Source organism: Lissotriton vulgaris, unplaced genomic scaffold (genome assembly GCF_964263255.1).
Source record: "Lissotriton vulgaris unplaced genomic scaffold, aLisVul1.2 SCAFFOLD_269, whole genome shotgun sequence".
Taxonomy (NCBI): domain Eukaryota; kingdom Metazoa; phylum Chordata; class Amphibia; order Caudata; family Salamandridae; genus Lissotriton; species Lissotriton vulgaris.
The window spans coordinates 1,053,363-1,075,767 of NW_028241749.1; the positions used below are offsets into that span (position 1 = coordinate 1,053,363).

General features: G+C 46.4%; 1 protein-coding gene across 1 annotated transcript in view; it reads right to left on the reverse strand.

The window, feature by feature from the left end:
* Positions 1-22,405, reverse strand: part of LOC147669893 (arylsulfatase H-like) — a 528,148-nt gene that overhangs the window by 330,272 nt on the left and 175,471 nt on the right. Inside the window, exon 4 of the mRNA XM_086948172.1 lies at positions 21,607-21,729. Coding sequence (XP_086804298.1) covers positions 21,607-21,729 — 123 coding nt within the window. The remainder of the gene's footprint in view (positions 1-21,606; positions 21,730-22,405) is intronic.

A 22,405-nucleotide genomic window follows, 5' to 3' on the forward strand; every position in this document is an offset into this window, starting at 1 on the left:
AAGGAAAAGAAGCTGTAATTTTTCCGAATACTACCATGAATAGTAGCAGTAGTTTGTATTGCAAGCACAGCATATATCCGGCGATTACGGGGGCCACTCACTACCTCTGTTAATAATTTTAGTACAACTCTGTCATTCATGTGTGGCCTATCAGTGTTCACTCAATAAAAAACAAAGCACCTAAAGTCATCCCATATGTAAGCAAATACATATCCTGTGAAGGGATAGATAATCATATTATTTATCTTCTTCATTTTCCTTTTCTAGTAGTCATTGGCACTGTAGGGTGAAACTTAAATTAATTAAGCAGTAGCCCTTGTAACAGAGTATTCTCAGTGCCACCCATAATAGAAAAGTAAGAGCTTCACCACCTGCATGTACTGGACTGGTACAGTAACGCAAGCCTGTGTCATCATGGCGTGCGTCAGTTTTTCTCGGGTGCAAGTTGACTGCGCTGGCATTATGCCGGCTTTCAGAAGTTTACGTACCAATTTCGCTAAACAAAAGAGAAGAAGAAGAATAAGACTGGTGTACTGTCATAGTCGACTCTAATGTAGTGAGTCCATAGTGCTCGTAGAATTGATTCCTGAAACTCCCACTAATGTTAAAGCAAGGCTGAAGAAGTGGGAGTTTAGATAGATACAGGCCACACATTTTATGTACTGTGCTTGCAAGTTGCTAGTTCTACTGTGATACAACTTTCTGCTGAATTATTTTGAGTTAATCTTAAAGAGCATTGGTTATAGACTATGTCTTTCTTTCTTCATATAGATGCTCCTTCAAAACTGTCATGGAAGGAGCTGGCAAGACGGGCCCGGCAACTGAAGCTGGAGGCGACTGTCGCCGAATATCGGCGGCTGGTGGCTCAGGAGGAGGTGGACACGCAGTCCACCTCCACAACTTCCACAGCGACAGCTGCATCCTCCTCGCTCCCTGGGTCAGCCAGTCAGCGCAAGCCTCCAGCGGTACGGAGCCGTGGTACCGCAGCCACCCGCCTCCGCCAAGCAGCCAAAAAATCAGCTGCCCCCCACAGCACTTCAAAGGCACGCGTGCACCACCTAACCCTCAGGGTGTCCTACCTTGAGCAGGAGCAGAAGAAAATGAAAATCCTGCTCAAGAACCTCCACAAGGAGTATAACCACCTGGCCAAAAAAGTACACCGCTGGCGGCATTAGAGGAGGAGAGACTGTCCCTTGCCCCTTTTTTAAAGACTTTTGGCGGGTGGGAATTGGGAGTTGGTGGGTCGTGTCTTGCGGGATAGTTTATTTTTGTTAGGGATATAAATAATTATTACTTTCAACTTAACCATAGCAAACATAGCATACGTGTTTTTACTGCAGTTGAGGCTGGGGGGGGGGGGTGTTTAACTATAAGTTTTGTTTTCCTGAAACTTAAGTGGCTTCTTGATTCAAATTGTGTAAGTAATTGCCCAAATGTTTACAAAACTAAGTGCCTCTCACAGAGTTAGTGAATTCAATTGTCCTAGGACTTTTCTAGTACTACCGTCAGTCTCTCGTCTCTCCTACTACTCCATTATTCTTCCTCCCCCCAAATGCTTATCTTACCTGTAATTCGTGTTTGAAAATAGGGCTAGGCACAGGGCTGGCTGCATGACAAATGGCGATTAAGGTTGGCAATCCTTGGCAGATGAAATTGCATCATTGCGGTGGTACTACTGGTGGTACACAGTGGCAGTTGCAGCATTTGAAAAAAAAGAAATTGAAACCTTGATTGGCCTGAGCGGAGCATTAGAACGGTACAATAGATACTATAGCACATGACAGTACACTAGAACAGTGCCATAATGTAGCCTTACAAATGCTAAAGTATTGAAAGTATAACTACTACTTGCGTGGAATTTGACATTGGCTACTACTATAAGAAATAGTACTGAAGGTAAAAGACACAGCAGCGTAATCCTTTGCCACGTGTAGGAGGAGGATGTTCTTGATGATCAATCCAGTTGATGGCGCCCATGAAAATCTGCTTTGATTTGCCAATAGTCATGGGTCTGTGTCAAGCTGAGTAAGAATATATCCTCAGATTCCTTCACCAGCCTTGAAATGTGATTCATTTTCTGTTGCTATGACCTTATCCTCCCCAGCAAGTGTGTGGAATTATTGCTGACATTTACTCACACATCAATGAAAACCACACAGCCCGGGGGCAGAGGGTTAGGGTTTGGAAATTGAATGGGATTGGGGTTTTTTGGGAGAGTTTTGTTGAGAGAAGAAAAATAAAGCACAGCATGGACAAACAACAAATGAAGATAAACAAATCTTTGGATACGAAGCTATCTATAAATCTTTTAAGTGATATAAAGGAAGTGCATGCACTACTGCATGCATCAAGTTGTTTGCTACATGGATAGGTTACTGAAAAGTAATTAGTACTTTCTACAAGGTACTAACTATGAATGAAAGAATGCGACAGTACAGGGCTGCAGTAATTATGAGTTTTCACTTGCCTATCTGCACTCAGAGAAACACTTTGTACATTATATTAGTTTGAAAAATAGCAAAGTAAAACCTATACAATGGCTGGAGGGATGAATTTAGAATCCGAGAGCAAAGAAATGCAGAGTCACACTCATAGAAGTTCACAGCAATAACATTACTTAAAAGATAAGTAGAAATAAATGGATACTGTTACTGTATGTTGTTGTAGTTGTCCTGTTGAATTTGGGAAGTTGCATGCATCCAGCCATTCCTCTTATTTGCGGTACTCCTCCATTCCATCTGACGCTCCGTCGATCAATGTTGGTGACCAGAAGACACCCTGCCCACTGCCTGCCTGGCGGATGCTGAATTGTGTTTCGCTAATGTGAAGCTTGACTTCATCCTTTTTCCCATTGCACAGGGTGAAAGCCGCCCTGTAAATGTTGATGGAAATACAGGAAGTGATATTAAAACACCACTGAGAAAAAAATATAAGGTATGTACACTGTGTAGTGCAAAAAGTCACACTTTCAGTTTCAGAATCGACAGTACAATAGTTTCGAATTAGACCTTCCTAGCAGTGCTTCCAGACCCTTAAACCCAGCCGCAAAAATGTAGAAGACCCCCAATCAGACCCCAAAAAACGTGCGATACTGCTACCTGTCTGAGGCCTCGTGGAAAATGGTGACAAAACGTACTTTGAAAGTAAAGTATGCCCAATTCCCCCCTTTTCCTCCATGGATTTTTTTCAAACCACTTGCAACCAAAATTAGAAATTTCTCGACAAAAGCTCCAAGAGTAGACCCCAGAACCCGGTTGCCAAAATCTCTAACACCCCCAAACACATGCAATACTGCTAACCCTAACGAGCCCTAAGTTAAAAATAGTGTCAAACGCTTTCTTCAACTAGGCCAAATGGCCACTTTCCCACCATGGATTTACTTCAAACCACTTGCAATCAAACCTATCCATACCAAGCATTGCTCCAAGACCCCCCAACCCCCCAAACACCAGGAACCCCCAAGCAGGCCCCCGAAAACACGAAAGCGAGCGAAAACTCTGAAAAGTGAAAAACTTTTTCACCATGCATTTTCTCCAAACCACTATCCGGTATTAGACCATCCCAGCAATGCCCCCAGACCCGTCAACCCAGGTGAAAACAAGTTTAACACCCCCAAACAGCCAAAAAGCAAAACCGGAAAAACTCACACAGAAAAATGTAGGCCTCATTCCAAAATCACTCCAAGCGCGCTCTGCAACTAGGCCCTAACTCCCCTTTCCCACCATGAATTTTCTCCAAACAACTTGCAACCAAAATTAGGCATGCCCAGCATTGCTCCAAGACCCCCCAACCCCCCAAACACCAGGAACCCCCCAAACAGCCCCCGAAAACACGAAAGTGAGCGAAAAGTCAGAAAACGGAAAAACTTTTTCACCATGGATTTTGTCCAAAATACTTGATTCTGATATTAGACCTTCCCAGCTATGCCCCCAGACCCCTACAGCCACCCGCAAAAAAGCAGAACACCCCCAAACAAGCAAAAAGCAAAAATGGGCCTACCTTCAATTCAGTCCAAATGCGCTCTGCAGCTAAGCCCTAACTCCCCTTTTCCACCATGGATTTTCTGAAAAACAAAATGTAATCAAAATTAGACTGTGCCAGCAGTGCTCCCAGACCCCAAAGCCCACCCCCAATAAACTAGAAACCCCTCAAACAGCCCCCCAAAAACAGGCAAGTGAGCAAAAACGGAAAAACATTTTCACCATGGATTTTGTCCAAACCACTTGATTCCGATATTAGACCTTCCCAGCTATGCCCCCAGACCCCTGCAGCCACCCACAAAAAGCAGAACACCCCAAACAGGAAAAAAACAAAAATGCAAAAACTCATACTTAGAACATTTTCAGCCAACCAGTCAACATCGGTCCAAACACGCTCTGCAGCTAGGCCCTAACTCCCCTTTCCCACCATGGATTTTCTTCAAATCACTTGCAATCAAAATTATGCTATCCCAGAAGTGCTCCCAGACCCCCAGACCCTCCCCCACAAATCTATAACCCCCCCAAACAGCCCCCCAAAAACACGCAATACTGCTAGGCCTCAGTTTAAATTGTGCCAAAACGCTGTCTGCAACTAGGCCCAAACCCCCCTTTTCCACCATGGATTTTCTTCAAACCACTCGCAATCAAAATTAGATTATCCGAGCAGTGCTGCCAGCCCCGCCGACCCACACCCACAAATCTAGAACACCCCCAAACAGCCCCCCAAAAACATGCAATACTGGTATGTTCAAAACATGGCAAATTGCTCTGTTTACAAAACATTGCTGTTTTCAGCACTTCCACTACTTCGATCCTCTTGAAACTTACCTGGACAGTCACTAGTTCCAACGATTCCCAAGAATCTCAGCAAGGCAGAACAAAATCGAACCACTGTGCTCTTTGAAGAAGAAGAAGAAGAAGGTCTACAACTAGTTTTCACCCAAACACACGGGCCCGCAAAACACCCAAAAAGGCCAAAATTCTGCCAATTCTGGACCAAAGAACACCAAACCCCCCTAAAACCTTGCCAACATCATTATGAACGAGCCTGCATTGGGCCCGAGCCCTAGACTCAGCGTGAACCATACCAACTTAAACCCAAAAACCCTAGTAAATCGCACTGAACCCTTAACCCTAGATATGCTTTGTCTGTCTGTGTCAAAGAGCCTAGGTATGCTACATCAGGAGGATGCTTCACTCAGTGGTTCCTGCCTTGACCGTCTGCATGGCTCTGCCGCAAGCATGGGCCAAAAATCTCTTCCGCTCAAGAATTTGCGATTTTTCGGTAATTTCGGGAGATTTGCGAAATACCAAAAAACAGAAAATTTTCCAAACATAACAGATGTTTGGCCCAAGCTTGAGGCAGTGCCATGCAGACGGTCAAGGCAGGCACCACTGAGTGAAGCAACCTAATGTAGCATACCTAGGCTCTTTGTCAGACAGACAAAGCATATCTAATTGTATGCAGCAAGCCACATAGCCCCAATTTGACATGAACTGCTGTCTGGAGTGGACTCTGCCTGGCATAACAACAACAGTACACTGCCTCGCCCTCAACCACTACATACCACGAATAGACAGACATGTAGTTCTGCTGTAGTAGTTGTTGTAGACTGGTTCACCTGTTTGCCACTCACAAATTGGCCAAAGTTGTTCCGTAAACCGAAGCTGATGATCCATCCATCCCAGTGAGTGACTGTAAACAAAAAAGATATATTATGTAATCAATCATCATGGTATATTGGCAAGTGAGTCCGCTCCAAGGACATTTTGCATATTGTGAAATGCAACATGGCCCCTGAATTTGAAGTACAATTTGAATTAAACAAGCTAAAAAAAACAGAGTAGTTGACATGAGTTACAATTACTGTGTAAAAGATTAAATAATAATTAAGACAAGACATATGATTTATCATTTCATGCACAAAAAACAAACAGCAATTGGTTTCATCAGAGCCAGACAGCCATTGCTGTCCACTGCATGTCATCTTCTCAATTATTCATTACCTGTTCTACTTTTTGTCCGCATCTTCTTCGGAAAGTGAGGGCCCACAGGGCAGCCTCCCCTGTCAATATCAGAAGTAACTCTGTCAGCAATCAGCAAGCATGTAGTCAGTCAGTAATTTCAGTCCCACTTGAGGGGACTCGTCGTGATCCATTCATCTGCCTTGAGGGAAATGGGTAGGGGGAGTCTGGAGGAGGAGTATAGAGGAGCATGATTGAGTTGTGAGCTTGTGAACCTCAGGAATGCAGACTGCGGCACCTTCAAATCAATAAGGAATATAAGATGAAGACAGTGCTGCTGATGGACTTGTTGTGATTAGGTGATTAGAATTTTGTTGCGGTAAAAGTTGCAAAACAAAGAAAGACACACAGGAATAAAAGTGAATAAGGACGAAAAAAAGGAAGTCATTTTCAAGCCTCGGTGTCAGGGAAGTAGAGCTCGTCCTCAAACTCCATGAATTGAGACGGGAGTAGGTCTGGTAACAGAGAAGAACATCCGTCACCTAAGTCAGTGTCCTCTTCTTCCTGCGTGCATTCACGTACTTTGTAATCTGGTGGTATGAGGTGCTGATTCATCTTGATCAGTGTTAACCTCTCCACATTTATGGCCGAGAGGCGGGTCCTTTTTGAAGTTACAATGGCACCAGCAGCACTGAAAACACGCTCAGAAGACACGCTTGCGAGTGGGCAAGACAAATAATTTAGAGCCAGGTTGGTGATCAGTGGCCATAGAGGCATTTTCCTGTACCAATACAGCAATGGGTTCTTATTAACAAAGACCTCTGTTGGGTCATCCAGATAGGCCTGCACCATTGACTCAAGGTTCTCCAAGGTTGCTCCACTTTGCCTACCATCTGTGGCCTTTGCAGCACTGGAACGAGCAAACCCTTGATGAGTTACCCAATCCGCTTCCGACAATAATATGGCTGGGCCTGGTGCAGGTGAGGATGATGATACGGTTGCTGCTGGTGTCGTTAACGGCTGTGAGGGAAAGTGACTCCCTTCGCCCACAGATTCAGAAGTGGAACTTGACGCCGGATAGCCTGCTGATTCAGTTGGACTTCTGCCGGCTCCTTGAATTTTCTGCCGATCTTTTTCGAACTGAGTGGCTGACACAGCTAGCCAATGTTTGTACTATGAAACATCTGCTTCATCAAAAGGAATGAATGCTTTGCTGACCACTGCCTTTTTGTACCGTGGATCCAGAATAGTGGCACAAATGTATTGTTGTTCTGTATGAATGTTTTTTAGCCTTTCATTGTCAACTAGGCGGCTTAATAACCTCTCCGCCAACTGATATGCGTCTTGCTTTTCACTATCATCTCTGAACGTGGAAGACACCGCCTTCAGTTGGTGCTCTAGCATGACCAACAATGGGATAGCTTTGCCCAAAGAACAGCCCTCCCTGCTGACTTCACGCGTGAAGACCTCAAAAGGACAAAGCATGTCTGTCAGGCTTTTAACTAGCTTCCATTCCTCCAACTCTAGCCTCATGTCTTTCATAGTAGAACCCTGTCGAAAGACATACTCATTGATTACCATGCACTGCTCAGACAGACGCTCAAAAGGAGGTGGTGATGGACAGAGCATCTGAATCAATCAAACACTCACACCCAGTCAAAAGATCTGGGTTTAATCCATCACCGTTCTTTAGCCCACTCTGCCACCCCAGTTCAGACATGGCTATATGCAAATCAGTCTGACCCTGTGCCTCATGGGAACAGTCCAGCCCGAACTGCCAAGCCATGTCTTCCCTGGACCGGAAACAAGCTTCCGAGGACCGGTTTCTGGCATTCCAGCCGTCTTCAGCCCGGCTTGCTTGAATCCAGTGGCAAAGTGAGCAATGTATGACATTGTTCTGCATTCTGTCCATCACCTATGGTTTTTGCATTTGTCACCCCAAGTGGGATGGGTATGCTCAGACGTGAGTCCCATGCACTCCACACCACTGGATTCAAGCAAGCCGGGTTGAAGATGGCTGGAATGCCAGAAACTGGTCCTCAGAAGCTTGTTTCCGGTCCAGGGAAGGCTTGGCTTGGCAGTTCGGGCTGGACTGTTCCCATGAGGCACAGGGTCAGACTGATTTGCATATGGCCATGTCTGGACTGGGGTGGTGTGGAGTGGAAAAAAACGATGGATTTGGGCCCAGATCTCTGTACTGGGGTGAATGTATGACAGTGTTCTGCATTCTGTCCATCACCTGTGGTTTTTGCATTTGTCACCCCGAGTGGGATGGGTTTGCTCAGACGTGAGTCCCATGCACTCCACACCACTGGATTCAAGCAAGCCGGGCTGAAGATGGCTGGAATGCCAGAAACCGGTTCTCGGAAGCTTGTTTCCGGTCCAGGGAAGGCTTGGCTTGACAGTTCGGGCTGGACTGTTCCCATGAGGCACAGGGTCAGACTGATTTGCATATCGCCATGTCTGAACTGGGGTGGTCTGGAGTGGGAAAAAACAATGCATTTGGGCCCAGATCTCTGTACTGGGGTGAATGTATAACATTGTTCTGCATTCTGTCCATCACCTGTGGATTTTGCATTTGTCACCCCGAGTGGGATGGGTATGCTCAGACGTGAGTCCCATGCACTCCACACCACTGGATTCAAGCAAGCCGGGCTGAATATGGCTGGAATGCCAGAAACCGGTCCTCGGAAGCTTGTTTCCGGTCCAGGGAAGGCTTGGCTTGGCAGTTCGGGCTGGACTGTTCCCATGAGGCACAGGGTCAGACTGATTTGCATATGGCCATGTCTGAACTGGGGTGGTGTGGAGTGGAAAAAAACGATGGATTTGGGCCCAGATCTCTGTACTGGGGTGAATGTATGACATTGTTCTGCATTCTGTCCATCACCTGTGGTTTTTGCATCAGACAGACGCTCAAGCATGTAAAAGGTTGAGTTCCAACGTGTTGCCACCTCTTGGATGAGTCCTTTGACTGGCAGCCTACGTTCATGTTGAATGCCCCTCAGCTGCTTCCGGGCCTTAAAAGAATGGCTGAAATGTGTGCAGATTCTTCGGCAGGTGGTCAGTAACTTCCTGACTGTGTTTTCATTTTTCAAGAAATCTTCAACCACAATGTTAATACTGTGTGCCATGACACGGCACTCTGAAATAGTCACCTTGCTGCATGGCCTTAACTATATTACTGCCATTATCAGTGGAAACATAACCAACTATGCGATTTCTTGGATGCAGCCATTCAGAGACCTTACTGTTAAACTCCTCCAAAATGTTTTTTGCAATATGAGATTTCTCCATGGCAAACATGGCTAATGTTGCATGTTTCCGAGTAGCTTGAAAAAGTGTGTCCGGGTCAACACCTGCACTTGACTTGTCTCTACCCCTGCAAAAGAGACCCAGTGTGCAGTGATGCCCATGTAATCAAGGGCTTGGCAACTGGTCCACATGTCTGATGTTAAGTGGATAGTGTGAACAGCACTCTCTGCAAAGCTGCCCCAATCACCTCCAGCACATCTTGATGTAGTGCTGGAACCGAAACTCTGGCAAAATAGGACCAGCTAGGAACCTTCCATTTAGGGCAGACTGTTGCCACTAATTCTAGAAACTCCACCCCTTCCACTGAAGAAAAAGGGAGAAGGTCCAGCGCTAGCATTTTAGCCAGCTTTGCGTTATACATACGTACCGTTGGGTGGTTGCGTTCAAATGGCGCCTCCGACCACAACATTCCGCAAATGGTGGGCTGGTTTATTTTACGTGATGATGACTTCTTCAAACCAGTTAGGCCCAGTGATGTAGTTTTTCACATTGGTGTCTCTCCCAGACTCTTAGTGTGCCTCATACATGTTGCAGGGGTAGAGGGTGTGGGCGATACCACTGCAGTGCTGCTGCCAGCGGTACTAGGTGTACCAGAAAAAATGTTTGTCGCTTCTTCACTTCCCCCCTGCACTATCAGCCTCTCGTCATCATCAGATACAATATCAAGGGATACATTTGGATTTGTTTTTCTTTTGCATTCCTCGATCTTCCTTATGTGTGCTTCCCAAATGATAGTGTGGTGTATCTTGAGATGACCTCTCTGGCCTCCGGTACCATAGTTGGTACCAAGCTTACCCCGACTAACTAATGTTTTACATATCGAACAAACGACCATGTTTTCCGCACTTTGGCTAACAGTAAAGAAGTCCCAAATTGGGGACTGGAAATGTCTGCTGGTGGTGGAGGTGCTACTTTGAGTTTCAATGCCGGATGAAGTGGAGGATGGGCGTGGCTGAATTTGTTTCTGTTGTTCACTTACAGCACCACTACTTGAGGTCAAGCTGGATGGAGGTCCCTGCAGGCCCTTCTGGCTAAAAAATATGGAAGCTGTAGGTCGTGTTGGTGTTGTAGTTAACTGCGTTGGTGGTGGTACCAGTGCCACTCCGCCCACATCCCGCTCAGCAGCCATTCGGGATAGGGTGAAAATGTTTGTCTGCTGCATGCCCGCTGGGGCTGGAGTGACGACTGTGATGACTGGGTCATCGTCAGACTGTTCATCAGTAGCAGAAGACACCACTTCTTGTTCGTCGTCATCACCCAAAAGTCGAAGCCTTGCGGGAGCATTCCTTTTAGGCTTTGCTACCTTTGTCGGCTCATGGCGTGCCTCACTCTCAGACTGCATTTGTGGTTTCCAATCAACATCAAGGTCATCAGAATGAAGAGGGCTTGAAGAAGAACTTGTAGTAGTAGTAGCCCTCCTTGACCTTTTTCTTGCTGGGGATCTGGAAGACAATGGATCATCATCAGGAGGAGTGGCTTCCTCGGATGATACCTCCTCTTGAATATCAATTTCCTGATGTGCCCCTACTTCTGGAGGAACAAACGTTGTAGGCAGTTGTGCCGCTCCATGAACCTCTAGTTGCACCTCTCAATGCACCTGTCCATGCGCCTCTCCTTGCGCCTCTACTTGCGCCTCTTTTTGCGCCTCTCCTTGCGCCTCTACTTGCGCCTCTCCTTGCGCCTCTTCTGGCCCATGTACTTGCGCTTGTACTAGTTGCACCTGTGGTTGTCGTTGCGGCTGTGGTTGTTGAACACTCGTCAGCTGAGTTACACCCCGCGTTGATTGGATGGTACTTTCTTGTGATGAGCCAAGATCACTGGTCAATGGTGATTGAACAACCAAAGTGGCTGCCGCAGCAGCACTCATGGTCTTGGACCTAACTTGGCGTGGTGGCACTGAGCCCATTGAAGCGCAGTTGCTGCTTCCAGCTTGGTCCCCGGCGGACACCGCTGCTGCTGCAGGCGTAGTTTTTTTTCTCCCAAAAACGGTGTCGGTGGGCACACCAGTCTCCTTGGTAGGTGGTGGCACTTGCTTTTTCTGCTCCTTCTTACTGGCAGTGACACTGGCAACTTTTTTCGCTGAGGGGCTACGGCCACCTTTCATTGGGGCCATCTTCTCCAGATGTCAGAACAGCAGGCCGCAGTTGCACGAGTTGCAGAGTTGCAGAGTTGTCTTGTCTGTGACCACACGTGACGTCACGTGACGTTGTGCTGCACACAGCACACACAACACACAGTGCTGCAGGACTTCTTCCTAAAACAACAACACAAATGTCAATACTGGAGCTATTTAGACTAGCTTTTGAAGTAACCCCTTTGGATAAGACATAAGGATCCGATTTTTTATTTGCGTCACTAGTTTATTTATTTATTTAGGACTAGTAGATCAACAATAATTTTCATAAGTAAATTATTTTCATGTGTATATAAAAAGAATGAGAAAACACATTACAAATGATAGCATATAATACAATGAAATTTGTACAATATTTACAACATATCCGCACATTCACTTTGGCCAAACACATTCATCCATCTCCATTCATACCAAAAAGCAAAAAAAATAATAATACTGCTGGGGGCCTAGTGTCAAAGAAATATTTTTTCCTGTAAATTTGTAAACAATGAATACAAGTAGTAATCAATGTACTAAACACCTATACATCAGTAAACTCCTATTTAATAAAGCCTATTTATATACTAATTTTAATTTTGACAACAGGACCCAATCAAACAGGTCGACGCGTTTCGAAATCCTCAATGCGGATTTCTCCTCAGGACCAAAAATCTATAGGAATAAACAACAAAAGAATCAGTGAGAAATTCTATCCCAAGCACTCTTGCTAACAGTGACATTCCAGTTAAACACCTCTGACCATACCTTGTCATTAGACAGAAACCAATCTTGCTAGTAGATGGCGTGCAGCCAAACAGCCACTATAAATAATGAAGGGGTGACAAGCAATGTGAAGTTAGTCCACCACAAACACATACTACACAAACACTAGGATTTGGACAGAAGATACGGGAGAACGCTTACCTCTTTTGAGGCTCATATGTTATTTTATCTGGGGGGGAAAGAAGGGTTTATAATCAGACATGAAGGCAAAACAAGTGAACTGGCATAATGAGCATTGTGTCACATATATGTACTGGACCAAGACTTTCAGTCATCTTACCGGTGTTTTGGGTAGAGGTAGATTAAAACTCTGCCACACTTAACTGCTCTGCAAATTATATATAGGGAAAACCACCCAAGAGATCCGTCATCGGATTACACAACACAAGTCCAGGATCAGGAAAGAAACAGCGAATGCGCCCCTGGTTCACCATTGGATTTTAAATCAGCATAAGGAAGAAGATCTAAGATGGACCATTATCTCAAAATTGAGAATGACATTCGCGGAGGGGATGTTGAAGGCAGACTAGATCAACATGAGGCTCTCCTCATTATGAAATTTAACACTGCCAGTACAGGGCTCAATGAAATCTCGGAGATTGTGAGGATGGTGTGTTAAACCTTCCGTGTTTCTCCAGACAATTTGCAGAGCAGTTAAGTGTGGCAGAGTTTTAATCTACCTCTATCTGACACGATCTTATGTATATCAGCATGAGTTACTTTTTGTATTAGTAGACTAAGGTTAGGCCACCTGCCACATTCTGCCTCTTTGATTATCTGAGTCCTGGGACCTTTCCCGACCATGTTATAACAACTTTTCAAGCATCGGCATCTGAGTACTGACTCATGGATATTGAAAATAGGCGTAACCACCCCAGTCTGAATAAAGTACATCGTATGTTATTGGCCATTTTGTAGGCTTGGCTTTTTGGATTCGCGGTATACTTATACATCATTTAGACCACCGGGGAGCTTTTATAGATATTTCAACGTACTTGCACCGAGCGCCGAAGTACAAAATCTGTCCATAAAATATCCATTATACAGGACTCTGGCGCTGTCCCTTTAAAAGCTTAACAACAACGGACACGCCGGGATCATGTGACAAGCATGATCACCAATTAAATCACTTGTCTCTTCGGCGGGACTCTGAACGCGACATCCGATTTAGAAACTCTGGACGAGTACAGACGCCGCTGCTGGTGAGACTCGCGCCCGTTTTCCGCGCTTCTTTTTACAATAACCGGCATGTTATAAACTAACTTGGCCACCCCGTGGTTTCCATTGCAGATTTTTAGCAACAAGCCATCGCTAAACAAGCGCCTGATACTCCATTTTTCAGCCATAGAAAACCCAAAACACCGGTAAGATGACTGAAAGTCTTGATCCAGTACATATATGTGACACAACGCTCATTATGCCAGTTCACTTGTTTTGCCTTCATGTCTGATTATAAACCCTCCTTTCCCCCCCAGATAAAATAACATATGAGCCTCAAAAGAGGTAAGCGTCCTCCTGTACCTTCTGTCCAAATCCTAGTGTTTGTGTAGTATGTGTTTGTGGTGGACAAACTTCACATTGCTTGTCACCCCTTCATTATTTATAGTGGCTGTTTGGCTGCACGCCATCTACTAGCAAGATTGGTTTCTGTCTAATGACAAGGTATGGTCAGAGGTGTTTAACTGGAATGTCACTGTTAGCAAGAGTGCTTGGGATAGAATTTCTCACTGATTCTTTTGTTGTTTATTCTTATAGATTTTTGGTCCTGAGGAGAAATCCGCATTGAGGATTTCGAAACGCGTCGACCTGTTTGATTGGGTCCTGTTGTCAAAATTATAATTAGTATATAAATAGGCTTTATTAAATAGGAGTTTACTGATGTATAGGTGTTTAGTACATTGATTACTAGTTGTATTCATTGTTTACAAATTTACACGAAAAAATATTAATTTGACACTAGGCCCCCAGCAGTATTATTTTTTTTTTGCTTTTTGGTAAGAATGGAGATGGATGAATGTGTTTGGCCAAAGTGAATGTGCGGATATGTTGTGAATATTGTACACATTTCATTGTATTATATGCTGTCATTTGTAATGTTTTTTCTCATTCTTTGTATATACACATGAAAATAATTTACTTATGAAAATTATTGTTGATCCACTAGTGCTAAATAAATAAATAAACTAGTGACGCAAATAAAAAATCGGATCCTTATGTCTTATCCATAGGGGTTACTTCAAAAGCTAGTCTAAATAGCTCCAGTATTGGCATTTGTGTTGTTGTTTTAGGTATTTCAGGCTCAGCCTTACTGGTCCAGAGTCACGACCCTGTGTTGTTTGCAGGACTTCTTCCTGGCACTGGTGGTTCTCTTGTGCACCTAAAAGCAATGGAAGCCAGAGGAACATCAGTTAAACACCCCAGAAAGTAAAAAAACACACAAAAATCACCACAATACAATGCCATCTATGCCCTCCAGGATGTTTAAATTCAAGACACCCCACAGAAAGACTAGGCCCATGCACCACTCACTACACCTGGGCATAATGGTTGAAAGCAAGGCAAACTGGGTGCAGGCCTGAGCACACTGCCTGGCTTCAAAATGGCCCCTTGACCCCCACCACATGGCCAGGCACTGCCTGTACCAGGCCTCAAAATGGCCCCCAACCACATGGCCAGGCCCCAACAGCACCCCAAAAAGTCGAAAAACACTCAGAAAATCGCCACAATCTAATGCCATACATGCCCTCAATGGTGTTTAAATTCAAGACACCCCACAGAAAGACTAGGTCCATCACCACTCACTACACCTGGGCATAATGGTTGAAAGCAAGGCAAACTGGGTGCAGGCCTGAGCACACTGCCTGGCTTCAAAATGGCCCCTTGACCACCACCACATGGCCACGCCCTAACTGTACCAGGACTCAAAATGGCCCCCACCCACATTGCCCGGTCCCAACAACACCCCAAAAAGTAAAAAAACACACAAAAATCACCACAATACAATGCCATCCATGCCCTCAAGGATGTTTAAATTCAAGACACCCCACAGAAACACTAGGTCCATGCACTTCTGAGTACCCCTGGGCATAATGGTTTAAAGCAAGGCAAACTGGGTGCAGGCCTAAGCAAACTGCCTGGCTTCAAAATGGCCCCTTGACCCCCACCACATGGCCAGGCCCTGCCTGTACCAGGCCTCAAAATGGCCCCCACCGACATGGCCAGGCCCCAACAACACCCCAAAAAGTCGAAAAAACCACAAAAATCACCACAATCCAATGCCGTCCATGCCCTCAATGTTGTTTAAATTCAAGACACCCCACAGAAAGACTAGGCCCATGCACCACTCACTACACCTGGGCATAATGATTGAAAGCAAGGCAAACTGGGTGCAGGTCTGAGCACACTGCCTGGCTTCAAAATGGCCCCTTGACCCCCACCACATGGCCAGGCCATGCCTGTACAAGGCCTCAAAATGGCCCCCACCCACATGGCCAGGCCCCAACAACAACCCAAAAAGTTAAAAAAACACACAAAAATCACCACAATCCAATGCCATCCATGCCCTCAAGGATGTTTAAATTCAAGACACCCCACAGAAAGACTAGGTTCATGCACCACTGAGTACCCCTGAGCATAATGGTTGAAAGCAAGGCAAACTGGGTGCAGGCCTGAGCACACTGCCTGGCTTCAAAATGGCCCCTTGACCCACCAAATGGCCAGGCCCTGCCAGTACCAGGCCTCAAAATGGCCCCCACCCACATGGTCAGGCCCCAACCACACCCCAAAAAGTCGGAAAAACACACAAAAACCACCACAATCCAATGCCGTCCATTCCCTCAATGATGTTTAAATCCAAGACACCCCACAGAAAGACTATGCCCATGCACCACTCACTACACCTGGGCATAATGGTTGAAAGCAAGGCAAACTGGGTGCAGGCCTGAGCACACTGCCTGGCTTCAAAATGGCCCCTTGACCCCACCACATTGCCAGGCCCTGCCTGTACCAGGACGCAAAATGGCCCCCACCCACATGGCCAGGCCCCAACAACACCCCAAAAAGTCGACAAACACACATGAATCACCACAATCCAATGCCATCCATGCCCTCAATGATGTTTACATTCTAGACACCCCACAGAAAGACTAGGCCCATGCACCACTCACTACACCTGGGCATAATGGTTGAAAGCAAGGCAAACTGGGTGCAGGCCTGAGCACACTGCCTGGCTTCGAAATGGCCCCTTGACCCCCACCACATGGCCAGGCCCTGCCTGTACCAGTCCTCAAAATAGCCCCCACCCACATGGCCAGGCCTCAACAACACCCCAAAAAGTCGAAAACACACAAAAATCACCACAATCCAATGCCATCCATGCCCTCAAGGATGTTTAAATTCAAGACACCCCACAGAAAGACTAGGTCCATGCACCACTGAGTACCCCTGGGCATAATGGTTGAAATTAAGGCAAACTGGGTGCAGGACTGAGCACACTGCCTGGCTTCAAAATGGCCCCTTGACCCCCACCGCATGGCCAGGCCCTGGCTGTACCAGGCCTCAAAATGGCCCCCACCCACATGGCCAGGCCCCAACAACACCCCAAAAAGTAAAAAAACACACAGAAATCACCACAATCCAATGGCCCCTTGACCCCCACCACATGGCCAGGCCCTGCCTGCACCAGGCCTCAAAATGGCCCCCACCCACATGGCCAGGCCCCAACAACACCCCAAAAAGTCAAAAAACACACAAAAATCACCACAATCCAATGCCATCCATGCCCTCAAGGATGTTTAAATTCAAGACATCCCACAGAAAGACTAGGTCCATGCACCACTGAGTACCCCTGGGCATATTGGTTGAAAGCAAGGCAAACTGGGTGCAAGCCTGAGCACACTGCCTGGCTTCAAAATGGCCCCTTGACCCCACCACATGGCTAGGCCCTGCCTGTACCAGGCCTCAAAATGGTCCCCACCCACATGGCCAGGCCCCAACAACACCCCAAAAAGTCGGAAAAACACACAAAAATCACCACAATCCAATGCCGTCCATTCCTTCAATGATGTTTAAATTCAAGACACCCCACAGAAAGACTAGGCCCATGCACCACTCACTACACCTGGGCATAATGGTTGAAAGCAAGGCAAACTGGGTGCATTCCTGAGCACACTGCCTGGCTTCAAAATGGCCCCTTGACCCCACCACATTGCCAGGCCCTGCCTGTACCAGGCCGCAAAATGGCACCCACCCACATGGCCAGGCCCCAACAACACCCCAAAAAGTCGAAAAACACACAAAAATCACCACAATCCAATGCCATCCATGCTCTCAATGATGTTTAAATTCAAGACACCCCACAGAAAGACTATGCCCATGCACCACTCACTACACCTGGGCATAATGGTTGAAAGCAAGGCAAACTGGGTGCAGGCCTGAGCACACTGCCTGGCTTCAAAATTGCCCCTTGACCCCACTACATGGCCAGGCCCTGCCTGTACCAGTCCTCAAAATGGCCCCCACCCACATGGCCAGGCCTCAACAACACCCCAAAAAGTCGAAAACACACAAAAATCACCACAATCCAATGCCATCCATGCCCTCAAGGATGTTTAAATTCAAGACACCCCACAGAAAGACTAGGTCCATGCACCACTGAGTGCCCCTGGGCATAATGGTTGAAAGCAAGGCAAAGTGGGTGCAGGCCTGAGCACACTGCCTGGCTTCAAAATGGCCCCTTGACCCCCACCACATGGCCAGGCCCTGCCTGTACCAGGCCTCAAAATGGCCCCCACCCACATGGCCAGGCCCCAACAACACCCCAAAAAGTCGAAAAACACACAAAAATCACCACAATCCATGCCATCCATGCCCTCAATTATGTTTAAATTCAAGACACCCCACAGAAAGACTAGGTCCATGCACCACTCACTTCAGCTGGGCATAATGGTTGAAAGCAAGGCAAACTGGGTGCAGGCCTGAGCACACTGCTTGGCTGCAAAATGGCCCCTTGACCCCCACCACATGGCCAGGCCTTGCCTGTACCAGGCCTCAATATGGCCCCCACCCACATGGCCAGGCCCCAGCAACACGTCAAAAAGTCGAAAAACAAACAAAAATCACCACAATCCAATTTCATCCATGCCCTCAAGGATGTTTAAATTCAAGACACCCCACAGAAAGACTAGGCCCATGCACCACTCACTACACCTGGGCATAATGGTTGAAAGCAAGGCAAACTGGGTGCAGGCCTGAGCACACTGCCTGGCTTCAAAAGTGCCCCTTGACCCCACTACATGGCCAGGCCCTGCCTGTACCAGTCCTCAAAATGGCCCCCACCCACATGGCCAGGCCTCAACAACACCCCAAAAAGTCGAAAACCCACAAAAATCACCACAATCCAATGCCGTCCATGCCCTCAAGGATGTTTAAATTCAAGACACCCAACAGAAAGACTAGGTCCATGCACCACTGAGTGCCCCTGGGCATAATGGTTGAAAGCAAGGCAAAGTGGGTGCAGGCCTGAGCACACTGCCTGGCTTCAAAATGGCCCCTTGACCCCCACCACATGGCCAGGCCCTGCCTGTACCAGGCATCAAAATGGCCCCCACCCACATGGCCAGGCCCCAACAACACCCCAAAAAGTCGGAAAACACACAAAAATCACCACACTCCATGCCATCCATGCCCTCAATGATGTTTAAATTCAAGACACCCCACAGAAAGACTAGGTCCATGCACCACTCACTTCAGCTGGGCATAATGGTTGAAAGCAAGGCAAACTGGGTGCAGGCCTGAGCACACTGCTTGGCTGCAAAATGGCCCTTTGACCCCCACCAGATGGCCAGGCCTTGCCTGTACCAGGCCTCAATATGGCCCCCACCCACATGGCCAGGCCCGAGCAACACGTCAAAAAGTCGAAAAACAAACAAAAATCACCACAATCCAATTTCATCCATGCCCTCAAGGATGTTTAAATTCAAGACACCCCACAGAAAGACTAGGTCCATGCACCACTCACTACACCTGGGCATAATTGTTGAAAGCAAGGCAAACTTGGTGCAGGCTAGAGCACACTGCCTGGCTTCAAAATGGCCCCTTGACCCCCACCACATGGCCAGGCCCCAACAACACCCCAAAAAGTCACAAAACACACAAAAATCACCACAATCCAATGCCATCCATGCCCTCAAGGATGTTTAAATTCAAGACACCCCACAGAAAGACTAGGTCCATGCACGACTGAGTACCCCTGGGCATAATGGTTGAAAGCAAGGCAAACTGGGTGAAGGCCTGAGCACAATGCCTGGCTTCAAAATGGCCCCTTGACCCCCACAGCATGGCCAGGCCCTGCCTGTACCAGGCCTCAAAATGGCCCCCACCCACATGGCCAGGCCCCAACAACACCCCAAAAAGTCAAAAAACACACACAAATCACCACAATCCAAGCCATCCATGCCCTCAATTATGTTTAAATTCAAGACACCCCACAGAATGACTAGGCCCATGCTCCACTCACTACACCTGGGCATTATGGTTGAAAGCAAGTCACACTGGGTGCAGGCCTGAGCACACTGCCTGACTTCAAAATGGCCCCTTGACCCCCACCACATGGCCAGGCCCTGCCTGTACCAGGCCTCAAAATGGCCCCCACCCATATGGCCAGGCCCTAACAACACCCCAAAAAGTCGTAAAACACACAAAAATCACCACAATGCAATGTCATTCATGCCCTCAATGATGTTTAAATTCAAGACACCCCACATAAAGACTAGGGCCATGCACCACTCACTACACCTGGTCATAATGGTTGAAAGCAAGGCAAACTTGGTGCAGGCCTGAGCACACTGCCTGGCTTCAAAATGGACCCTTGACCCCCATGGCCCCCACCCACATGGCCAGGCACCAACACCACCCCGAAAAGTCAAAAAACACACAAGAATCACCACAGTCCAATGCCATCCATGTCCTCAATGATGTTTATATTCAAGACACCCCACAGAAAGACTAGGTCCATGCACCACTCACTACACCTGGGCCTACTGGGTAGTGAGGCTTTACAGGCACCCCAATTTTTTTTTAAAAAAATCAACATATAACAGTGAGCTAAAATTCCATGACATAAACGAGAATTAAGTTAAAAAAATCACAGAAACAGTTGTGAAAAAAAGTGTTAAAACTGTAGTTGCCTCAACTGCAATGCCCCAAACAAACAACACCAACTTACTTGTAAAATCTCAAATCCAAAAGTGATCCAAACTCCAAAGTCCAAAAAGTCCTCAAATACAAATATCCAGCAGCAGCCACAAAAAGTAATCCTTCCAGCTCCAGATCCAAATCAAAAGTGACCAGGACATGGTCAAAGCACTGCGAGGAGCCTGCTGGACAGGAACAGGAAGTTGGAGACTCTGGGGCACTTCCCCAAAAAATGGACTCCTTGCACCAAAAAGTGCAGCCAAATGTCAATCTGAGGAGTTATTCTGATCAAAATCATCATTTTCACAAGCTTCCTGCGGTGGATTTCTTGTGCAGAATTGCAATTTTTGCAATTTCGGGAACGCGAGCTGTTCAAATCTCCCGCCGGAAGTCAGCAGCGCGCCGCATCTACGTGTTCGGCATTGTTTACTCCCGCAATGCGTGATCGCGGGCCTTTATGACGTACTCGCGTTGTCAAACTCTCGCTGTGCAAGATGGCGAGCCGCGATAACGTAGTTGCGTTCGAAAAACTCTCACGCGATCACGCAGCAAGATCGAAAATGGCGCAGCACATGCAAACCGGAAGAAAAACAACTCAGCGGACTCAGAATCACGGTAAGTCAACGCCGCACGCGCGATATTGTATTTTTCAAGCGTTTGGGAATTTGCGGATTTTTGGGCAAATTCGTGCTATTCGCGGATCGCAAAATTGCCAAAAATCTGCAAATTCGACCGCGAAACGGATTTTACGCCCATGCTTAGCTATAACCTTGGCAGCATTATAAAGAGAGACTGGAACAAAAAGGTGCCATGGTGGCAGGAATGGTTGCGAGGTAAGCAAAGCCCACCATTCTAACAAAATAGTTCACTAGCCACATGAAAGAAAAGAAAACTCATAATTATCATCGGTAAAGAGCTGGCAGTACCCACTCCGCTCATATTTGTAGAAAAACTGGGGCACTTAATGCACAGTATTCTCTTAGCTGAAGTGCATGGAGGAAACGGGTATTCACCTGATTCTGAAAGAGGAGCACAATAATAAGGGACAGACTTTCCTTGGATGAGCATGTAAGCAACGTCATGTCACAAAAGAAAAATATATATTTTTTCACATTTAAATATGTCCCATATTATGTGGCCACCAAATCTGAAAAGTGGATCTCATAGAATCCAGAACATATTTTTTAGCTACAGATTGCTTCCATGGTTGCACGCAACAAAGGTGCATTTCAGGGTGATATTTAAGATATACTGTACCTATGAGCCCAGTACTATAACCCTGCTGCTGCATTATTTCTGCGAAGGTCGTCTCATTTGAAGGAATCCCACCAGATGCTGCTAACCAAAAGAAAACACGGTGCCAACTACTGTAGTCCATTCCTATAATCAAAAATACAAGGAGAAACATATTTTGGCTTAGTATACCACAAACATACCTGGGCATCAACATTTAACAGTTTATGGTTGGCAGATACTCAATTATTTTGCACAATAAGCTGCTCGTGCCCAGTCTGAAAATATACAAGCATCAAGGGGTGAAGGAAGTTATGCTATGTTATGTTATCATTATTTATAAAGCGCGACAATTACCTGAAGGTGTCCTGGCGCTAAATCACTAATTCTCTGAGATTCAGGCGAGCTATCTGGGATCAGTGAGTGAACAGCCAGGTTTTAGGGCCTCTCTGAAAAGTGAGTAGGTCTGTGGCATTTCTTAAAAATGGGGGAAGCTCGTTCCAGGTTTTGGCTGCACATAAAAGGAAACTTTTTCCTCCCCACGTAGATTTTTTAATAAATGGCACAGTAACTAGCTTGGCTCCTCCAGAGCGCAGGGTTCTGCCCGGTGTATACCATTTTAATTTTTGTTTTAGGAAATCAGGCCCTGCCCCATGTAGTACCTTAAACACCATACTCAGAGATTTAAAACGTACTCGATGCTTGACTGGCAGCCAGTGAAGTTTCTTTAAATCCTTAGAAATAGATGCGAATTTGGGCGTGCCTGTGATCAGCCTTGCGGCTGCGTTCTTTAGCATCTGAAGTTTGTTTGCAAAGCATTCCT